The 19971-nt window shown below is 52.1% G+C and overlaps 1 protein-coding gene across 1 annotated transcript; it reads left to right on the plus strand.

Annotated features, from left to right (window-relative positions):
* Positions 1-917: 917 nt before the first annotated feature.
* Positions 918-19635, plus strand: Rhcg (Rh family C glycoprotein). The gene is made up of 11 exons (XM_041657655.1): positions 918-1104; positions 8211-8397; positions 11620-11770; positions 13869-14016; positions 14819-14985; positions 15724-15861; positions 16033-16169; positions 16451-16575; positions 16796-16869; positions 18037-18232; positions 19380-19635. The coding sequence occupies exons 1-10, from the start codon at positions 918-920 to the stop codon at positions 18217-18219; spliced, it is 1497 nt and encodes a 498-aa protein (XP_041513589.1). The 3' UTR covers positions 18220-18232; positions 19380-19635.
* The last annotated feature ends 336 nt before the right edge of the window (positions 19636-19971 follow it).

A 19971-nucleotide genomic window follows, 5' to 3' on the forward strand; every position in this document is an offset into this window, starting at 1 on the left:
TGTGTTGTCTCTAACAAGCTTGAAAGGCTGAACTTATATATATACAGACACCAAGATTCCAGGATTGCTTCTGCATGGCAGAAAACTGATGGTTTCTATCTTCTTCCTTATGTTTTTCTGTACCTTCCCCCAAACTGCTGTGGTTTGCGATAATTTCTCATAATTCCTTTGCTTTTCATTGATGCATCCCCTTTATATTTTGTGAACTGAAAAAAGAAAAGGATGTTAAGTGGCGGTGCTTCAAGCCGGTAATCTCACCATTTGGGAGGCTGAGGCAGGAGGACTGCCAAGTGTTCAAAACTAGCCTAGATTATAGAGGTAGAGTGCCTCAAAAAGGATGGGAGTGGCTGGGCTGTGGTGGTGCACGCCTTTAATCCAAGCACTCCGTGGGGGAGGGGCAGAGGCGGGCAGATCTCTGGGAGTTCCGGGGGCAGCCTGGTCTACAGAGCAAGTTACAGGACAGCCAGAGCTACTCAAAGAAACCCTGCGTAGCAAACAAAAAAAAAAAAAAAAACAAAGCAAAACAAAACAAAAAAAGGATCAGAGTGGTGGCGATGTGGGTAGTGATTCCAGTCTTCGAATTCTTCATTCTGATCTGGATGAGCGGTGAAGCTCTTCTCGCTCTATTCACCCAAACAAGGGGGAAAAGATTAGGCATCGACCGGACGCGCGGAAGTTGGGACGTTCTACTCTCTTCTTTCAATCTGCCTTTGCTCCCCTCACCTGGAGCTATCAGGGGCCCTGGGCTCGGGGCCGCCCCGCGGGCCTCTTGCCGGTTGGATAGCGCCCTGGGCGCGAGGGCGGCACCAGGGTCAGCTGTTCCGCGTCCGCCCCGCCCAGTGCCCGGGTCCTACAAGTGTCGCCCCAGCCTCCCTAGCCTCGGATCCCGGCGTGCGGAGCGACCGGCAGTGCAGAGCATGGCTTTGAACACCAACCTCCGGGGGCGGCTGCCCGTCATCTGCCTGGTCCTGCAGGTGGTGATGGTGGTTCTCTTCGGCGTGTTCGTGCGCTACGACATCCAGGCGGATGCCCGCTGGTGGTTGGAGAAGAAGCTCAAGAACATCTCTAGCGACATTGAGAACGACTTTTACTATCGCTACTCAAGTAAGTCCTATGGCTGGCAGTCTCCCCTGTAGAGTCTCCTGGTGGTTCCCATTGGACGACCGCCTGACTGCTCTCCGCTTTAGGTCTGCCTCTGCCTCTGGAACAGGATGGAGATGAAGGGGCGATACTGCCCCACAGTCCCGAGCTGGCCCCAGAGTAGGCTCCGCACCAGGGCACTCTCCTACCTCAGCCTGGGAGAAGTGGTCATACGTGCTCACACTTGCTATGGAAATCTGAGTATGGGCACTCAGCTGGGAGAGGTGGGCTGCCTTTTTATTATTATTATTATTATTGGTGTTTGGTTAGTTTGGATTGTTTTACTTTTTTATTTAACTTTCATCTCTCCCAACCATCAGACGCTCCTATGTCCCTGTCCTTCTTGGTCCTCAAAAGCCAGAGTTCCACCTCCATTAACCAACCAGCAGATGACCTGGCTCCCATACACTTTAAATAGGGGGTTGGTCCAATGTCAGCGGTCACAAGGATGGCATGATGACCCTCCACTTTTGTTATGGAGACAGGTTTCGTGGGCCACAGGTGGTGTTGGGCCAGGAGGTCATAACACCCACCCCCTTTGGCTTTGGAGAAAAAGCTGGACACCCTTCCCTGCCCTGGGATTGTCTGCATCCATATTGTGGTTAAGAGTGTGACTACAGAGGTTGGAGAGATGGCTCAACAGTTAAGGACGCTGGATGCTTTTCCAGAAGATGGGGGTTTGATTCCTAGCACATATGTGGTGGCTCACAACCATCTATATCTGCAGTTCCAGGGAATCTGATGACTTCTTCTGCCTTCTGTGGGCACCAGACACACATGTGGCACACAGACACTCATGCAGGCAAATCCCTCATAAACATCAAAAAGAAAAAAGAAGAAGATGATGAAGAAGGATATGGTCCTGGAATGACATAGGTTTTTTTTTTTTTCTATCATGGCTCTGCTGCTTTGGGGGTGCTCTCAAGCAGATGGCAATCATAAAGGACCCTAACTTCCTTCTCCACTGACTAGGGGTGCTGGTGGGAGTCACCGCACAGGAGGGGTGTGAAGAAGTACTGGGAGTGTGACCCTCACTTTATAACAAAGCCATCAACCCAAGAGCACTAAACACAGGCACCTGAGGACTTCAGGCATCTCTGAGGGCACGGAGAACTAGCCCAAGGTCACCCCAGGCAGCCTGACCTTGGACTGCCAGCCCAGGGTCTGCCAGTGCCCTGTGCTTTCTGAATTTCCACGCTGTCTACCGGCAGCCAGTGACAATTCTTCTAACAGCCGGCGCTCATGTGGTTATGGGCCATTTGTTTTTGAGGGGACCCTGAAGCTCTTCTCCAACAGCTGCTATGTCAACCTCTGTTCCCTCTGCAGCTTGTATGCTCAGCAGCAGGGCATCCTCTGTGTCTGGAAATCAAGGGGCCCCCGTTCAGGGCTGTGTGCTTCAAAAGAGGTCTTGACAGCTGTGGCTTCAGAATTCACAGGGTAAATCTCCCAAACCTTCCTCTTCTGTGTGGGAACTTGGCAGGCAATGGGGAAGCAGGCGAGTGTAGGATTCATCCTTGTCTTATTTCATCTCATCTTCAGCTGTCTTGCCCACATCTGGGCACCAGAGCCAGCCCCATAGAAAAGTACGAGGGAAAGGCTTCCTTTCGTGGGCATTTGTAGCTCTTGGGCTGGCAGCACAGGGCATCGAGACCCCACAGGAAGCTATAGAACCTCACACCTCCTAAGAAGGGATGCAGTCCTCAGTCTCCCCAACTCCTATACTGTCCCTCTTCACCCAGCCACCTGTCTTCTTTTCCATTACCCCGTAAGTGTTTATCTAGAGGGTCACCCAAGGGTGTTGGCCGGAGTGTTGGGAACAAGACATAAACCCTGACTGTTCCAGTGAATTAGGATTTATGGTCACTCTAGACAAACGAGTTGTATATCCTCTGCTCCTCAAGGACTCCTAGATTTATTGTCAAAACACCCAAGGCCAGTGATGCTGAGCTCCGAGCAGGCAGTCCATCTCTGACAATGAGGAGAGATCAGGGTAGCCAAGGGACCTCTGAACGAGAAGCCTAGGAAGAGGGATGAGAGGTTAGGAATGGCCTAAGAGAAGGACTCGGAGAGAGAAGGGGGAAATGCTGAGGGAGAAGGGAACCCTAAACACCAAGGATGCCCCCCAGTTGCCCTTGTCTCTAACTCCATGGGGGGGGGCGCTTGTCCAGAAGCAGGAAGTGGGAGGAAGCTGTGTTCCTTGGCAAGCACAGGAAGTGCTGTGGTGGCTGAAATAGCTCCAGTTAAGCATGGGATCTCTCCTTGCTCATCACTACCAATCCTCAAGGGGAGACGTTGCTACTCTCCCACACACCCCATTTCACAGATGAGAAAACTGAACATATAGTAGGTGTATCTCACACAGGTCACCCAGTAAGAAACCAGGAATCCAGGCAGTTACTCTGGCGTCTGAGCCTATCCTCTTGGTGACTCTCTCACCCCACATCTCATCCTTTGCCTCTCCCCAGCATGGATCTTTGAGTTGCTAGATCATGGTGACTGTGGTTAGACTCGAAGGAGCATGATGCTTCCTGGCCAGATGCATCTCCAGGCCCTGGTTTCTGCATGACCAGGTGATTCCAAAGGGTGGGCCCCTGTGGTTCTCCTAGTTCTTGGCTTGTAGCCATCAGCACCCATTCAGGGCGTGCTGTGGGAGCTTCATCCCTACTCAAGGGATCAGTGGAACCTGCCTGGTGTCTCTGGTTTCTGGAGCAGGTCAGCACCAGGGCCTGAAATCAGCATCCCTGCCACAGCCCCTCGCAGACAGCTGACACAGAGCTAGCTGGGAACCTACTCTCCTGCTCTTGGGAGATCTGAAGTGCCACGTCAGTTGCTGAACGTGAAGCCTCCTCCTAGCTGCTGTCGCAGCTTCAGTGACCATGAGCTCTGACAATGGAAGCTGGGTCAAGGAGGGTCACCAGGTCCTGACCACAGAAGCTTTCCAGAGACCCAGAGGGAGGTCAAGATGTGTTAGAAATGGGCCTGAAGTCAAGGATGCCCAGATTTCCCACGACTCAGAGCCTGTCTCCTGAGGCCAGAGCCTCCAGGCTCGCCTGGATGGATGATGTATACATCAGACTCGGTTTCATCCATCAGAACTCATTTAACTAGAGAAGGCGGCAGCATAGCCTCATGATGAGCCTCTCAGTGAAACATCTGGGTCAAATCTCTCACCTGGCGACCTAACCTTGAGCCTCAGACTGCCTCTCTGTAGGGCGGGACTGTGCTGTAAAGTAGAGAGTATCTAAGAGGAGCCAAGGCTCTCAGGGTGCCGTTTCCTAGTACCTGCAGAGACCAAAGGGTTTAGATCCCGTGGAACTGGAGTCACAAATGATTATGAGCCATCATTCTATCACTTAGGTCCTGGGAATTGAACCCCAGTCCCTTGTGAGAGCAGCCAGTATGCTGTATTCTTGAGAATATCGTGGAGAGCGCCCCTTGGTGCTCGCCTAGGTGTTAAGAATGCCCTGGCAGTCAGCACGGGCACAGCACATCTTCCTGCAGCTTTCTGGTCTAGAAGATTACACAAACAAGCAAACATACAACTTCACTTTGTAATGGGACCGGGAAGGAAATGAGGGTACCAGGAGGGGACAGCCTCCCTTAACGTAGGTGGTCACAGCTATGTGTAGTGACACACAGCTTTAATCCCAGCACTCGGGAGGCAGAAGCAGGTGAATCTCTGTGAATTGGAGGCCAGCCTGGTCTACATGGTGAGTTCCAGGACAACTACAAACTGAGACCTTGTTAAGAAAAAAAATAAGTATGTGGTCAGAAAGCTTCTCAGTGAGGGGGCATTATTCTGAGAGAGGCGTTTGCTGGCTATTCTGTAACAGTCCTTTAGTAAAGGAAACACCCAAGCCCCTGCAGTGGGACTGGGAACCAGAGGGAAGCAGGTGGCCTGGCAGGTCCCTGGAGCTGACTTTTGTTTCTCTTTCAACTTTTTCTTTGGAAATAATTTTAAATTTACAGACGCTGCAAAAATAGAGAGAACACAGAGAGACACAGTGTGCTGCAATGTACTTTATTTCAGGTGCAGGCATTGCTCTTTCTCCAGCCACACACACAGACACACACACACACACACACACACACACACACACGGCATGCATATACACACACACAAACACGGCATGCATACACACACACTCATACACACTCGCACACAGCATACATTCACACACACAGCCTACATTTACACATACACACGGCTTACATTCACACACACTCACACAGCATACATTCACACACACACACCATACATTCACACACACTCATATTGTATACATTCACACACACACACTCACAACACATACTCACAGCATACATTCACACACTACATACATTCACACACACACACACTCACACACACATATAGACCCATCATGAATCACTTGGGGGGTCACTCACATTCCTCATAGTCTTCTTCCCTCAGAACAGGAGTAAGGAGCACTCACTTCCAGATCAACGGTACTCAGCTTCATACATCCACCTGGGTGAGGAATCTTAACCCGCCATCAATACCTAATTCTCTCGCTAACCTAATAACTTTTTTTAAGATCTTCCCCATACTCTCTGCCAAATCAAGCGTAGATGTATTTATTAAGTATAATTGGCATATCTTTTAATCTGGAACATAAAAAAAAGCCTTTTCTTCGTTTTCCATGACTTGGTTAATTTTCAAGAGTACAGCTTAACCACCATCGTTTTGTTTTGTTTTTGAGACAAGGTCTTACTATGAAGCAGAAGCTGGCAGTCTTCCGGGCCAATCTGTCAAGTGCTGGACTACCAGGCATGTGCCATTGTACCCTGCCTCAGCCTCAACCCCTTTCAACAATAGACTCCTCCTTCTGTGCCCAATTGTTTTTTCTTTCTTTTTTTCTTTGCCCAATTGTTTTTTCATTATTAAATTTGTTCCTGCAGTCTGAGGGAGAGCACCCTATGGGGGATACCAGGGGATATCTCCTTTATAGGATGTCCCATCTGGAGGCACACAATGTCCTTCTGCCACCATTGGACATGTTAATTTTTATTCCCCCTGTTAATATGTAACCTAATTTTTCCTCTGTGCAATTACTATTGTTTGTTTCTCCCTTGAGAGCAATGAGTCATTTGTTGGCAGAATCTTTAAGATGGTGCGAAGCCCTGCTCTTCTTGGAATTTCCCCCTGCATTAGCATCACTCATGGGGCTGCTGCTGTGAAAGCAACCATTTCTCCAATCCCAACTCTCTACCCAAATTCTAAGCAGAGTCCTCAGTGTTCCATTGCGGACAGAGTCCTCTTTGCTCCCTTGTCCATTTTTGCCCGTTTATCATCAGCATGGACTCGTGAATTCCTGTATGTAAATGATTGTAACTTATTATGAGAAACCATTATTTTGGTGCTTAAATTGCCCCAGATGAGGCCAACGGGAGCCCTTCTGTATGGCTCTTTGTGTCACATGGCATCCACAGTTCCTTTGTGTCCTATTTCTATTAGGTTTTCACTGTCTGAGCTTTTCTTTTCTCCCCAAGACATGGTTTCTCTGTGTGTAACCCTAGAACTCACTCTGTAGACCAGGCTGGCCTCGAACCCACAGAGATCCGCCTGCCTCTGCCTCCCGAGTGCTGGGATTAAAGGTGTGTGCCGCCACACTTAAGTTTTCACTTACTAAAGCTCTTTGCTGTCTCTTGTTTTGTTTTCTTGGGCTCTACTAAAAGCAAACAGTATTAGTGCTGGCAGAACAGCTTAGATTCCCCCAACCCATCCCACATCATTTCAGCTCACCCCTTTAGCTTTATTAGAAACTGAGGCTCAGAGTGGGGAGGGGACTTGCCGGGATCACAGTGGGGTAGAAATCTGGTCAGACTTGGAAATAGAGGCAGTGCTTGAGCAATAATAAATAAAGACAGCTGCCCAATTGGGTCACCTGTTCTGGGTGCACACTATGCCAAGAACTCTACTACACATCTGTATTTTACCTCTGCAACATATAAAATGTGCTGCAATCCAAGTCTGTTTGATAACAGCTGTCCATCCCAAAGATGAAACACTGGTGTTCCAACTTCTCCACTGCATGGTTGGAGGATGTGCATTTGCTGTGGGGAGTGTGGTGGGGAGAGATAACTCCTCCCACTGCATGGTTGGAGGCTATGCAATTGGTGTGTGTGTTGGGGGGGAGAGATAACTCCTCCCACTGCATGGTTGGAGGACATGCATTTGCTGCGGGTGTGTGGTAGAGATAACCCTCCCACTGCATGGGTTGGAGGATGTGCATTTGGTGTGTGTGTGGGAGAGAGAGAGAGAGAGAGAGAGAGAGAGAGAGAGAGAGAGAGACTCCTTCCACTGCATGGCTGGAGGAGGTGCCTTCGGTGGTGGAGGCGGAGGCGGGGTGTGGACATGATAGCTGTGTGCACCAATGCTTGGCCTCCCAGAAGTCCTGTTTATTCAGATTAGCTTTGATTCTTCTCCCCTGAGGGAAAGGTTACAGTGGAGAGGGGGGAGACTACGTTACCCAAGATGATCTGTTCTCTAGACTCTGGACCCAGAGTGTAACTCAGCTTGGCCTCCACTTTAAATGCCCAGGGCCCATGGAAGAAGCTCATGGATAAAGCATATGAGTGAAGGCCCTGCATTCCACAACCCAGCAAGGCTGGGGGAGGGGGGGCGGGACAGGTGGGCGGGAGGGGAGGGCATGTGGACCAGCAGTGCCATCCAGATGGAGGGTGGAACAAGAAAAGTGTCATCTCCCAAGGGTGCGCTCAGTCATCTTGATCCTATTACCCAGAGGTCTAATCTGGAGAGCCACCGCTAGTCCCCTGGCTCCCTCCAGAGAACCTGAAGATGAAGGTAGTGGCTATTTATTTATTTAACCCATCAAGAGGCCTCTTGTTATGGCCACCCAGATGTAGTCTGGTTACCTAGAAGAAGGGAGCAGGGATGAGGAGAAGAGGGAGGTCAGGGCTCCAGGTTCTGTCAGTGTGGCTGAAAATACAAGAGCTGTCCTAGGCTGTGGCTGGCCTGTCAGACTCAAAGCCATGGTGGACCTTCTCTAGGCAGCAGAGACCTTCAACTGCGCCCTCCCTCCTGGCAGGTTTCCAGGATGTGCACGCCATGGTCTTCGTGGGCTTCGGCTTCCTCATGACCTTTCTGCAGCGCTATGGCTTCAGCGCCGTAGGCTTCAACTTCCTGCTGGCAGCCTTCGGCATCCAGTGGGCGCTGCTCATGCAGGGCTGGTTCCGCTTCTTTGAAGAAGGCCACATTATCCTGAGCGTGGAGAAGTGAGCCCGGGAGAGTTCCAGGGGAGGGGCAGGCGGGATGGACCCGTCTGGGTCCAGCGGGGAGGGCGGTTGGCAGTGGTGGGGTGGACCCTGGGTGGGGAGGACTCTGGGTGGGGAGGGAGCACAGGTGGACTGGGAGATGCTCACTAGCTGGCTTTGGCTGGGGGTGAGTCCTGGGGAGAAGGATTGAGTGGGCATGGCTCAGGAGTGGGGATGGGGTCGGGGTCTGGATTGGGATGGGTCCTGTGGTGACAGGGAGGGCCCTACGGGTGGGTGGCGAGAAAAACTGGAAAAGGCTCAGAAAGAGAGGCCTAACAGGATGGTAGTGCAGGTACCGTGAGGGAGAGGCGATGGGAGTCGGGGGGGGGGGGGGGTTAAAGGGAGTGGGCAGGGACAGGAAGACAGGAAGAGGGCAGTGGGCTCTGAGGATTTGGGGTAAGGTGGCTCTTCCTTCAGTACACCTTGGTCCGGTGATAGACACCTGCAGCTGTGCTACGCACACGGTTTTCTTATCGCTGCTCTCCAGATAGAGATTGTACATAATGTTATCCAGGTACCGTGGGAGGGTCTCTCTCCCATGATGGAGGATAGTCTTTTCTCCAGAAGAGGAAGGAAGAGCCCAAGCCTCCCTTCCACACACTGAAATGCTCTGAGACAATGCAGCCCCAGGGACCCAGGAGGGCGGCCCAGATGCCTGAGCTCTTCTCAGAGGGTTCCTTGCTGGGAACAGCAATGAGGACCTCAGCCAAATGGAGCCCCCTCTCTCCTTGCACGCCACCTCTTCTGGCGGAATAAGAGCTGGAAGGCTGGTGTGGGTTTTCAGGGTGGGGCACCAACCTCTCCTCTCACCTCCAGTCCTGTAAGTGACTCCTGTGATAACTTCTCAGTTTGATGAGTGTTACCAGCCCTTTCCCACCGGGTACCTCCCTCTCCTCTTTAGAGAAGTGGCCAGTGACTGACACACGGAAAGAAACAGGAAAGACAGTGGAGTAGATAAACTGCCTTCAGTAAAATCTGTGACGTTCACAAAACAGCCTCAATACCATAGGCCCAAAGCATGAGTCTACCTGTTATATGTCTAATCAGCCACTACGGTAGAATGGCTGTAACACATGAGAAAGTATACCGTTATATATATATATTTTTTTTTTCAAAAGAGAGGTTACAAACCCTGAGTTAGCAAGTTCGAGGTGAACTACTTAGTCAGCAAGCTGGTCACTTGATAAATAGAGTATGGGCAAACTGGATTTGGGGGATTAGATTCCAGCCAACTGCCCTGAAGCTGATGTTGGGAGCCCAAGGCTAGGATGGGTGTGTTGTTGCCAGACCTAGTGTGTGGGTTTATAGGTATGGATATACTTCTGACATCTGCCCTGGCTATGCTCACCTGCCACACTGGGGCAGTTCTCCTCTGTGAGCTCTGCTCAGGCCTCCCCGAGGCCCCTAACATGTGGTAGCCAGATCCACCTCCCGGGTGTCGATGGGCAGAAGCCCGGCTTTTCTGTTCTTGCTCTTTCTCCCCCCTGAGGGGCACCTCCATCAGGTGGCTCTTTGGGATGCATCTGGAGAACTCTGGCTAGTCACTGGGCCTCGCTGAGCCTTCATGTCAGAGTGATAAAATATTGATGATGAGAAGTACCCACCTTCTGCGTTTGGGGGAGATGATTCAGGAGGCCACGTGACTGCTTACTCAGTAGCCCATCACCCTTTCAGGCAGATCCCGCAGACACAGTGCAGAGCAAGGCTAGCAGTGGTGGGGGTGGGGGGGTGGGACATTCTCTAAATATCCTCTGGAGAGGTCCTGCCTTCATTCCAGAAACTGGACCTCAGTAAGATTGTTTCACCCTGAGTCTGTGTGTGTGTGTTTTTTTTAAAAAATATTTTTTATTTATTTATTATGTATACAATATTCTTTCTGTGTGTATGCCTGCAGGCCAGAAGAGGGCACCAGACCTCATTACAGATGGTTGTGAGCCACCATGTGGTTGCCGGGAATTGAACTCAGGGCCTTTGGAAGAGCAGGCAATGCTCTTACCCTCTGAGCCATCTCTCCAGCCCCCGAGTCTGTGTTTTACACACACCCTCACACATGCGGGATCTCTGTATTCGACAGCCTTGACAAAGCAACCCTGTTCTCCCTACACCCACCCCACTGACAGCTTCCATGGTCTCATGAGCTGCACTGGAACTCTGCTTGAGAATGCAGGGTTGCCTTGCTGCCAGCAGGGGACAATACGCCCTGCAAAACAGGAGGTGGGCAGAAGCAGGGTCTCCTGCAGGTGCAGGCATTGCGTGGCTGCAGTAGGTGACCATGCCTCCTTGACTCCCTTGCTGCGGTGGCTGAGCCTGGGCATTTCAGGATTGAGGGGAGCCTTTGTGCCACCCTTTGCCCCATCCCTTTTTTGGGCCTTCCTGCCTCCTCCTTATGCCCAGCACCACGCTAGATCTTTACTTCCTGTGGGAAGGTCCTTCTGTCTCTTGTGTGGATGCTGACCTTTCCTTGTGGGTACAGTGACAAGGAGGACCCAGAAGGCCATGGCAGGGCAGGGTGAGTGACTCTGGAGTGAATGCAGTGTCAGGGGCAGGGGCCACGTGGGAGGGACTGAGGAGGGCTTTTGGCAAACAGAGACAATAAGAGGAGGTTCTGGAAAGGCAAGCAGAAGACAGGGGACAGGGTTGCACCCTAAATACGGGGCTTGTTCAACAACAGTGAATGGACCACTTGGGTTCCTGAGCATAGAGCCCACAAGACTGTCAAGGGAAGACACGACGCCCACTGCTAACACCCACTGCCACACAGGAGCCTTCTTGTGGAGGAGAATAGTATCTGATTACTTTATACATCTCCAAGCCTCCTCTTCTACCTTTGAGCCCAGCCTGAAACACTCCCTACCCTATAGGAGGAATTTAGACCACCTTAAATTCCAGTCAGTCACAGTGCCATTTTGTTTTAGCCCTCAGCCACCAACTCTCTCATCTCTGACCCCATCCAAGCTTGACTCTGTCCTCTAAGTCAGGCCGGTCTCCGCCAGAGGCCAAAGCAGGCTTTTCACTGGGCGCACTATGCATGTATGGTCCTAGCTAGGATGAGCGCATTATCACAGAGAGTGAAACTGAGGCTCAGGAGGATTAAACCACCGGTCTCAGTCCACAGAGGACCAAAGGCTTGGAGTGTCGCTTCTGGTTGTAACTGCAGCTCCTCGCTGGTCTGTCTCCCGATAGCATCATCGAAGCTGACTTCTGTGTGGCGTCTACCTGTGTGGCCTTTGGGGCAGTTCTAGGCAAGATCAGCCCAGTCCAACTGCTTATCATGACCTTCTTCCAAGTGACCCTCTTCGCAGTGAATGAGTACATCATCCTCTACCTGATAGAGGTAAACAAAACTTACTTAGAAGCGGGAGGGAGACATTGGGGGAGATAAAGAGGGAGACAGAAAGAGAGGTCTGTGGATATACGCAACCTGGTGAGTTATTTAGTTTCCTGCCTCAGTTTCTTCATCTACAAAGGAGGAATCATGATGCTACCCTAGCAGAATCACTGTCTGTCTAACACATCTGCCTAGCATCTGGGCAGAGCAGGCCTTCTCTGAATTTGGGTTTTTGTTCTTGTCTTTTTTTTTTTCTTTTTTACCTCCTTTCTTTCCCATCAGATGGGAAGAGTGGGACCTTCCTGCACATACTGGGGCATGCATCCATCCCCCAGATCTTTCTCCCAGGAGAAAAACTCAGTGTGTGGAGGAGAGATCTGCCAGGAAGGATCCCAGAGAGGTGACCCCATACAACTGCACTGGTGGCGGATGCCGCAACCTCAGAAATTGACGTTCACGTGGCGAGAACGCTGTGCTTTGGGTTTGGCTGAGTCCGTGCCCTGGCACACAGCCCCTTAGACATCTGCCTCTCAGGAACCTGCCTGATGCCTCAGTGTGAAGGAGCATATATTATTTGACTCCCGTATGCGTTTCTGAGCCTCACCTTCTACATTTGAGCCCAGCCTGGAACACTCCCTACGCTGGGGGAGGAATTTAGACCACACTAAACTCCAGTCAGCCACTGTGCCTTTCTCTTTTAGCCCTCAGCCACTGACTCGCTCATCTCTGACTCTGTTCTCCACCAGAAGCCCGAGCAGGCTTCTCACCAGACACGGAGGATCGCTCCCCCCCCCCCCCCCCCCCAATGAAAACTACCACAGCTTTCATTTCACTTAGGATACTTAAGGCTCTGCAAATTCTGGCTCCAGCTTCCTCTCCCTCCAAAACGCAGGCTTGGCTCTGCCACCAGGGACTGCTTTTTGTCGGGACCTCCTTTATACCCCCAATTGCATGGAGCTTGATCCTGTCAAGAACTTCGCCCTTGCTATCTTCTCATCCTGAAACAGCCATCTTTATTCTTTTCACGAACCACATATCAATTTAAATGTCACTTCAGAGAGGCCCTGCATGCTTCCTTCCGTGTGGTCCCCTCCTGGCCCTAGCATGGCTTGGGCCATTGCTTTGCCTTGCATAGCTCTTACATTGTTTTTCGTCTATTTTTCTTCACAGCCCTTGGGGCCCTGTTTGAGAAAGGAAGGTTGCATGTCTGGATGCTCTCTGCCTTAGCACCTGGCCAGTGCATCAGACATACTTAGATTTCAGAGTCTGCGGCTCTGTTGAGCTAGACTGAAGGCTATAGGCAGAGGGGAGCGAGCCACACTGAGATAAGCCCCAGAATTTACAATTCAGTGAGGGGTCCAAGCAAAGAGGTACTGAGCATGCCCTGTGTTAAGGATTGACCGCCAGGGCTAGGCAGCCCAGCAGAGGGCGCTACAGAGCATATGCCAGGAGAGCTAAGGAAGCCAAGGAGAGGACGCAAGGAAAGGGCCCTGGCCTTTTGTTGGCTAGCCAGTCAACATCCCTACCTCCCTCTGCTCAATTGGTTGCTGTAGGAACTGTCTTAGGGTTTCTATTGCTGTGATGAAAACCTGCTTGGGGGAGGAAAGGATTTATTTTGCTTAGACTTCCATTTGACAGTCTGTTGTCAAAGGAAGTCCTGGCAGGGACCTGGTGACAGGAACTGAAACAGAGGCCACGGAGCAATGCTGCTTCCCGGCTTGCTTCTCATGACTTGCTCAGCCAGCTTTCTTACACAACTCAAAACCCCCCTACCCAAGGCTGGCCCTCCTACATCAAGAAAATGCCCTACAGATTTGCTTATAGACCAGCTGGATGGAGGCATTTTCTCAATTGAAGGTTCTTCTTTCCAAGTGACTCTAGTTTGTGTCAGATTGACAAAATGAACAAACACACACACACACACACACACACACACACACACACACAGGAAGAAATAAGGCAACAGGGACAGGGAACTAGGCTCTGTGTTCCACAGCTAGAGTCATGAGACAGCTAAGCGTGTGTGCATATGTGTGGGGTGGGGAGTACTGTGAAGAAGGAGGGGGAAAGGGTACCAGGCCCTGACAGGCCCCTTGCACTCCAGGCAAAGGATGCAGGGGGCTCTATGACCATCCACACATTTGGCGCCTACTTTGGGCTCACAGTGACCTGGATCCTCTACCGAAAGAATCTGGAGCAGAGCAAGCAGAGACAGAGTTCAGTGTACCACTCGGACCTTTTTGCCATGATTGGTGAGAACGAACGGCTGTCCTGTTGGTGAGGGCAGCCATGGTGGGGGAGGTCTTCCCATGTTGGTGAGGGCCACCATGGTGGGGGAGCTATACCGGCTGCTAGGATTGGTCAGACGGCCATGAGTGGGTAAGACCAACTAGGACTAGCTGGAAGGCTGCCACAGAGAGTGAAGGTCACCATAATGAATGAAGAGCGGAACGCCCGTCACGAGTAAGAACAGCCATGCTGGGTGAAGGCCACTATAAATGTGCGAGGCTCTGCATGGTGGGTGAGGATTGTCGTGTGCATCCCTGGTCTCCACATAGTCAGTGGCTGCTGGTTCTTTGGGAGGAAGGGCAGAATGAAGTGCCCTGTAGATACTTCTAGACTCCTGGGTGTCCAATTCTCTCCCTCCTGGAATAACCCAAGGCAGACGGAGTGGAAAAAGGAACTTGTGATGTCTATCAGACCCAGCCCTCCCTTCCATCACCCTGTAGACTGAGAGACAGTAGTGCCACCAGCTAATCTGTCTACAGAGAGGAGAAACTCTCCCCCACGATGTTCTAAGAATAGGCGACGAGTAACCAGTCCTGGGGTCGGGGAGACAGAGAAGGCTTTGTGACGTGGCGTGGGAGGCCAAGTGGGATCTAGGTGAGTTGGGCCAGGAGGATCTTCCAGAAGGAGCACTCATAAGAGTGATTCTTATAGGCTGGAAGCAGCCGGCCATCTCTCGAGCTGAAAGGCAGAGCCTCCACTTGGGCTCTGTGAGCCTGGCCTAACACCCCCTATCCTGGCCCCTGGCCTGCATATGTTCTGACCCAGGCACCCTCTTCCTGTGGATATACTGGCCCAGCTTCAATTCAGCCAGTTGCTCCCACGGAGATACCCAACACCGAGCAGCCCTCAATACCTACCTCTCCTTGGCGGCTAGTGTGCTAACCACAGTGGCAGTGTCCAGTATCATACACAAGAAGGGCAGGCTGGACATGGTGAGCAGGGGCTTCTGCGGGGAGGTACCTATCTGACTGTCTCGCCCTGCCTGCACCTCGTTGTGGCAGGCAGCTTCTAGATTGGCACACCCAAACCTGGGTATTCACAGAAGGCCATCCCTGCCAAGTGTTCTTGTCTTCCCCACAGCCTGAAATGCTATTAGCCAGTACCAGCTGTGTGTCATAGCAGGCCCGCCTGGGAGAATTGCCCGTGTGCGTGCGGATCCCCCCCCCCCCCCCCGCTGCCAGGTCTTTATCCTCCTGACACCACCACTGGCCTCTTGGGCTTTTTAAAGCTGTACCAGTCCCCACAGTTAGAGGAGCCAGCAGCCCAGGACCTGGCATGGCTGACGAAGAACATGGTAGCAGCTGGGTATGCGTGGGGGCCCACAAATCCCTGGTATAGATACAGCGTGCACTCAGATACACCCACTGACCCACAGGTCGACATGGAGAGAAAGGGAATGGGCAGATGGGTTTCAAGGGTCCATGGGCGTATCCAGCAGCACACTGCCTCATGGACACAGACCATGTCCAGGCCTGCTGGGGGGTCATGGATGACTTACTTGCAGAGCACACAAAGCAGCTGTGTTCGGCTGGGGCCAAGGCCAACCTGCTCCTGGCCTGCTGAGGCAGAATCTGAGCTGTTCCCGGCTCCCAGCTTTGCGTGACGTGTGAAGGCAGGCCACGCTCCAGGAACAGAGCTGAGAGCTTGCACGCTTTGTCTACCCTGCCCAGGTGCACATCCAGAATGCCACACTTGCAGGCGGGGTGGGCGTGGGCACAGCCGCGGAGATGATGCTCACACCTTACGGCGCCCTCATCGTGGGCTTCTTCTGTGGCATCTTCTCCACCCTAGGATTTGCGTACCTATCGGTGAGGACCCTAGGGCTGGGACTGGGGATGCTGTGGGGGGTTTTGTTCCAGAAAGCAGGGAGAGGAAGAAGGGGTGAGGCCTAGGGAACACTAGATCTGTGTTTTTGAAGGCCTCCCGTGCCCCTGCCACAGCCACGGCCTGAGCAGCACCACCTTCCCTCCTCCCCGCAGCCATTCCTGGAGTCCCGCCTGCGCATCCAGGACACATGTGGCATTCACAACCTGCACGGCATCCCTGGCATCATAGGCGGCATCGTGGGTGCCATAACAGCAGCCTACTCCTCTCCTGATATCTACGGAGAGCCAGGGTAAGTGTGGAGAAGGTGTGAGAAGTGGGGTTTTCTCCTTTGTTCTCTATTCCTTCTTTTTGTGGGACCCGACGTGTCTTCCTCCTTTACCCTCTTCTTCCACTCTAGACCATTCACTGGCTTCTCTCCCCACCCTCAGACCTTCCACAAGGGTCCAAGAGAGGAATAGAGTAATCGGGATGGAGGAGGCTTGGGGTTTCAAGAACACATGGGTGGGGTAGCAGTAATCAGTTCCCTGGCCTCTCCATGGGGGTCCTCACTCATTCCTGTCTCTGTCCCAGGCTGCTCCATTCATTTGGCTTTGGGGGCTATAAGGCAGACTGGACCAAGAAAATGCAGGGCAGATCCCAGATATTTAGCCTCCTCCTGACCTTGGCTATAGCCCTGGTGGGCGGCATCATTGTGGGTGAGTGAGAGTGGCTACACTAGAAAAGATGGGGTCCTGGTGGGGGACTTACTAAGGGGAGGGACCCAAGAACATGTCTCAAGGGTGGACCTGGGTCTCCCCGAAATACCTGATACCTGTATTGTCAGCTGTGGGACTGGGAATGTGGGGTCCATCTGAGGGAAGAGGTTGGGGTAAACAAAGAGTGTGTCCTGACCATTGTGTCCTCCGATCTATTTAGGGCTCATCTTGAAATTGCCGTTCTGGGGACAAGCGGCTGATGAAAACTGCTTTGAGGACAGCATCTACTGGGAGGTAATTTCTAGAGACTGGTCTCTATACAAGGATAGCTAGCTGTACCCCCCACCTTGTCTCTATGCAAGGATAGCTAACTATACCCCAACCTTGTATTCCCCATCTTGTCTCTATACAAGGATAGCTATACCCTCCACCTTGTCTCTATGAAAGGATAGATGTACCCCCACTTTATCTCTATACAAGGATAGCTGTACCCCCTCACCTTGTCTGTATACAAGGATAGCTATACCCCCCACCTTGTCTCTATACAAGGATAGCTTTACCCCTGCCACACCCACACCTTGCCTTAACCTAATCTATGTAGGGCATGGTGTCGCCTGTAAATTGAAGACTTTTCCCTACCCGTCTTTCTTTCTTTCCCCTGGGGATCCCAAGGGGGCCGTGTATACCTTTCTTTCTACACACTCTGGGAGTGGAGTCCACGAGCAGCCTACCATGGGGCCTGAATCTGGTGTGTTCTAGTCATGACTTCCAAAGTCTGTCCCCGACCCTAACAGCAGCGGTGTCACCTAGCAATCCTAGCCTAGGGAAGAGGCTGAGGCAAGAGGATAGGCACATGTCTGAGGCCAACCTGGGCTGCAGAGTGAGGCTCTGCCTCAACCAACAGAAAAGCAAAGGCTGGGGCTATACCTCAGTTGGTAAAATGCTCGCCTATGCATGAGGTCCTGAGTTGGATCCCAGCACTACACTACCCCTGGGTTGTCTGCCTGGGTCATGAGCCAGCTTCCCAGGAGAAGGGGTGAGACAGCTGCGGGAAGGCAGGGCTGAGCAGCCCCACCCATGCCTCACTTCCCAGATCTGTTTCCCGTCTTTGCATTCCTTTGTTCTACTTTGGGATGCTACTCTAGCTCTGAGAAGCCACACTGCTCATCTTTCAACCCCCCCCCCCCCATGTCTTGTTAGAGTCTAGAATGCAATCTGAACTCTATGCCACCCAGCGTTTGTCCTTGTGGGACAAGGACCCTATTTGGTTCTTGCCTTGCCTGAGCACCCTGACAGGGCCAGTTCTGACAGGGCCCATAGCAAGCTATAAAGGAATGTTTGTGTCATGCAATTTTTAACATGACCACAAGATGGCACTCGCCACACAGTGTTTGCAGCCTTTGGCTCACCCCAGCACCTTTAGTTCCACTAGGCATACCGGGTCCTGCCCTCTCTCCACAGATTCCTGAAGAGGTGAACACTGTCTACATTCCTGAGGACCTCACCCACAAACATCCTGCTCCTCCAGTACCGTCGTTACCCTTGGTACTTCCAACGCCTTCAGCATCCTTGGTTGCTCCAGTACCTCCGACACCTCCAGTATCCTTAGCAACTCCAGTACCTTCAGCATCCTTGGTACACTAAGCTCCCAAGGCAGGTGAGAAGCAAGTAGGCCTTCTCTTTGGGAGATGATGCTCTGGTTCTCTCACCAGAGGCCCAGGTCTCAAAACCAGATGGAAGCGTGAGCTCTCCTGCCCCTGAGGTGGGATAGGCAGGCTAGTCTGGAGGAGCACATAGAAAGAGACCCAGCGACGCACTTGACTTTGTGGCTGCTTGCTGCCATGTGACTTGGAGACTCTCTTCAACCTAGAGATCGAGATTCAGTTTCCTCATCTATGATCTGGCTTTACTTGGTTAGAGCAGGCTAGACCTTCCTCCTTCCCCTCTATAGAGCACAGTGTATTGATGGGGTACTGTAATACCGACCAACTCTTGAGAAATTTCCACAAAGCAGGGTAATTGCTCATATCCCAAGCATGCCTGAAACTAAGAAGTATCCTCCTGCCTCAGCCATGTGCTGGAATTACAGATGTGTACCATCCCAACCAGCCACCCCCAATCCCTCCCCCCCCCCCTTTTTTGGTTTTTCGAGACAGGATTTCCCTGTATAACAGTCCTAAATGTCCTGGAACTAGCTCTTGTAGACCAGGCTGGCCTCGAACTCACAGGGATTCACCTGCCTCTGCCTCCCGAGTACTGGGATTAAAGGTGTGCGCCACCACCTCCCGCCCCCCCCCAACCCCTTTCAAAGACAGGATCTCAGATACCCCAGGCTGACTTTGAACTCACTATGCAGCCGAGGATGATCTTGAACTCCTGATCATCCTGTCTTACCTCCTTAGTGCTGGAATCACAGGTGCATACCACCACACCCCGTTTAACCAATGCTGGGCTTCAAACCCAGGACTTTGTACATGCTAGGTACGCACTCCATCAACTGAGCTACATCCCCGGCCCCCTTCTTTCTTTTTAATAGCTGAAGAAATTAAGGCACAGGACTCAAGCCGCATGGCTAACAAGTGGGGGAACTGGAGTCTTTCAAGATCATTGTCATTGATCCTATAAACAGCTTGGAAGTGGCTGAGTCTAGGGTAAAAGGCAAAGGGTCATGTCAGGAGAGAAGATTTTGGGGAGTACCAAAGCCAGACTGTGTCCATTGCTGCTGGTGTCCCCCTTGGTGCCTGGAAACTGCAGCAGGCCTGGTAGGGGCACCCCACCTGCTGTTGTCCCCCCCCCCCCTGCAGGCTTCGCAGACTGTCCCCAAGCTCTGGAAGGAGGTGGAGCGACCTAGCTAGGGATTCAGGAGCAGGGCAGCTGAAAGGCCTGCTGACCTGGACCCAGCACCTCCCACACCCCCTTCATCCCAGGGGGCTTGCCTGAGAATGGAGGAATTCCGACAAAGTGAGCTCCAAGCCAGGGTCAGCTGCAGAAGGTCTGCCCCTGCCTGGGGTCACCATGCCCAATAGCCTGTGGAAAGCAGCATGGACAGTGGGTGGGGCGGGAGTGAGTTTGACCCTCCAGGGGGTACCACTTCACGGACTCTTCCGGCCCTGCCTGTTCCCCAACCACAGTTCCCATGCTCCTGAGGACCCCAGACCACTCTGTCCTGTGTAGTAAATAAATGTTGTTGATGTTCTTTGTAGAATGGGTGTGAATTCTCTGGTAGGGCCCCTGTGAGAGATATATGGATCCAGAGAACCTGGTCCCCTGCCTGGCCCTAACTTTTGCCCAAAGGGCCACTATCTCTACAAGATTTTCATCCAGCTTGGGAGGCCCTGGGGGGCTCAACCCGGCTGCATTTTATTTCTCCAAGTACCCCCTTTTCCCTTACATTAG

Source organism: Microtus oregoni, unplaced genomic scaffold (assembly GCF_018167655.1).
Source record: "Microtus oregoni isolate MIOR12 unplaced genomic scaffold, Mior012 000000F_ref0000247, whole genome shotgun sequence".
NCBI lineage: Eukaryota > Metazoa > Chordata > Mammalia > Rodentia > Cricetidae > Microtus > Microtus oregoni.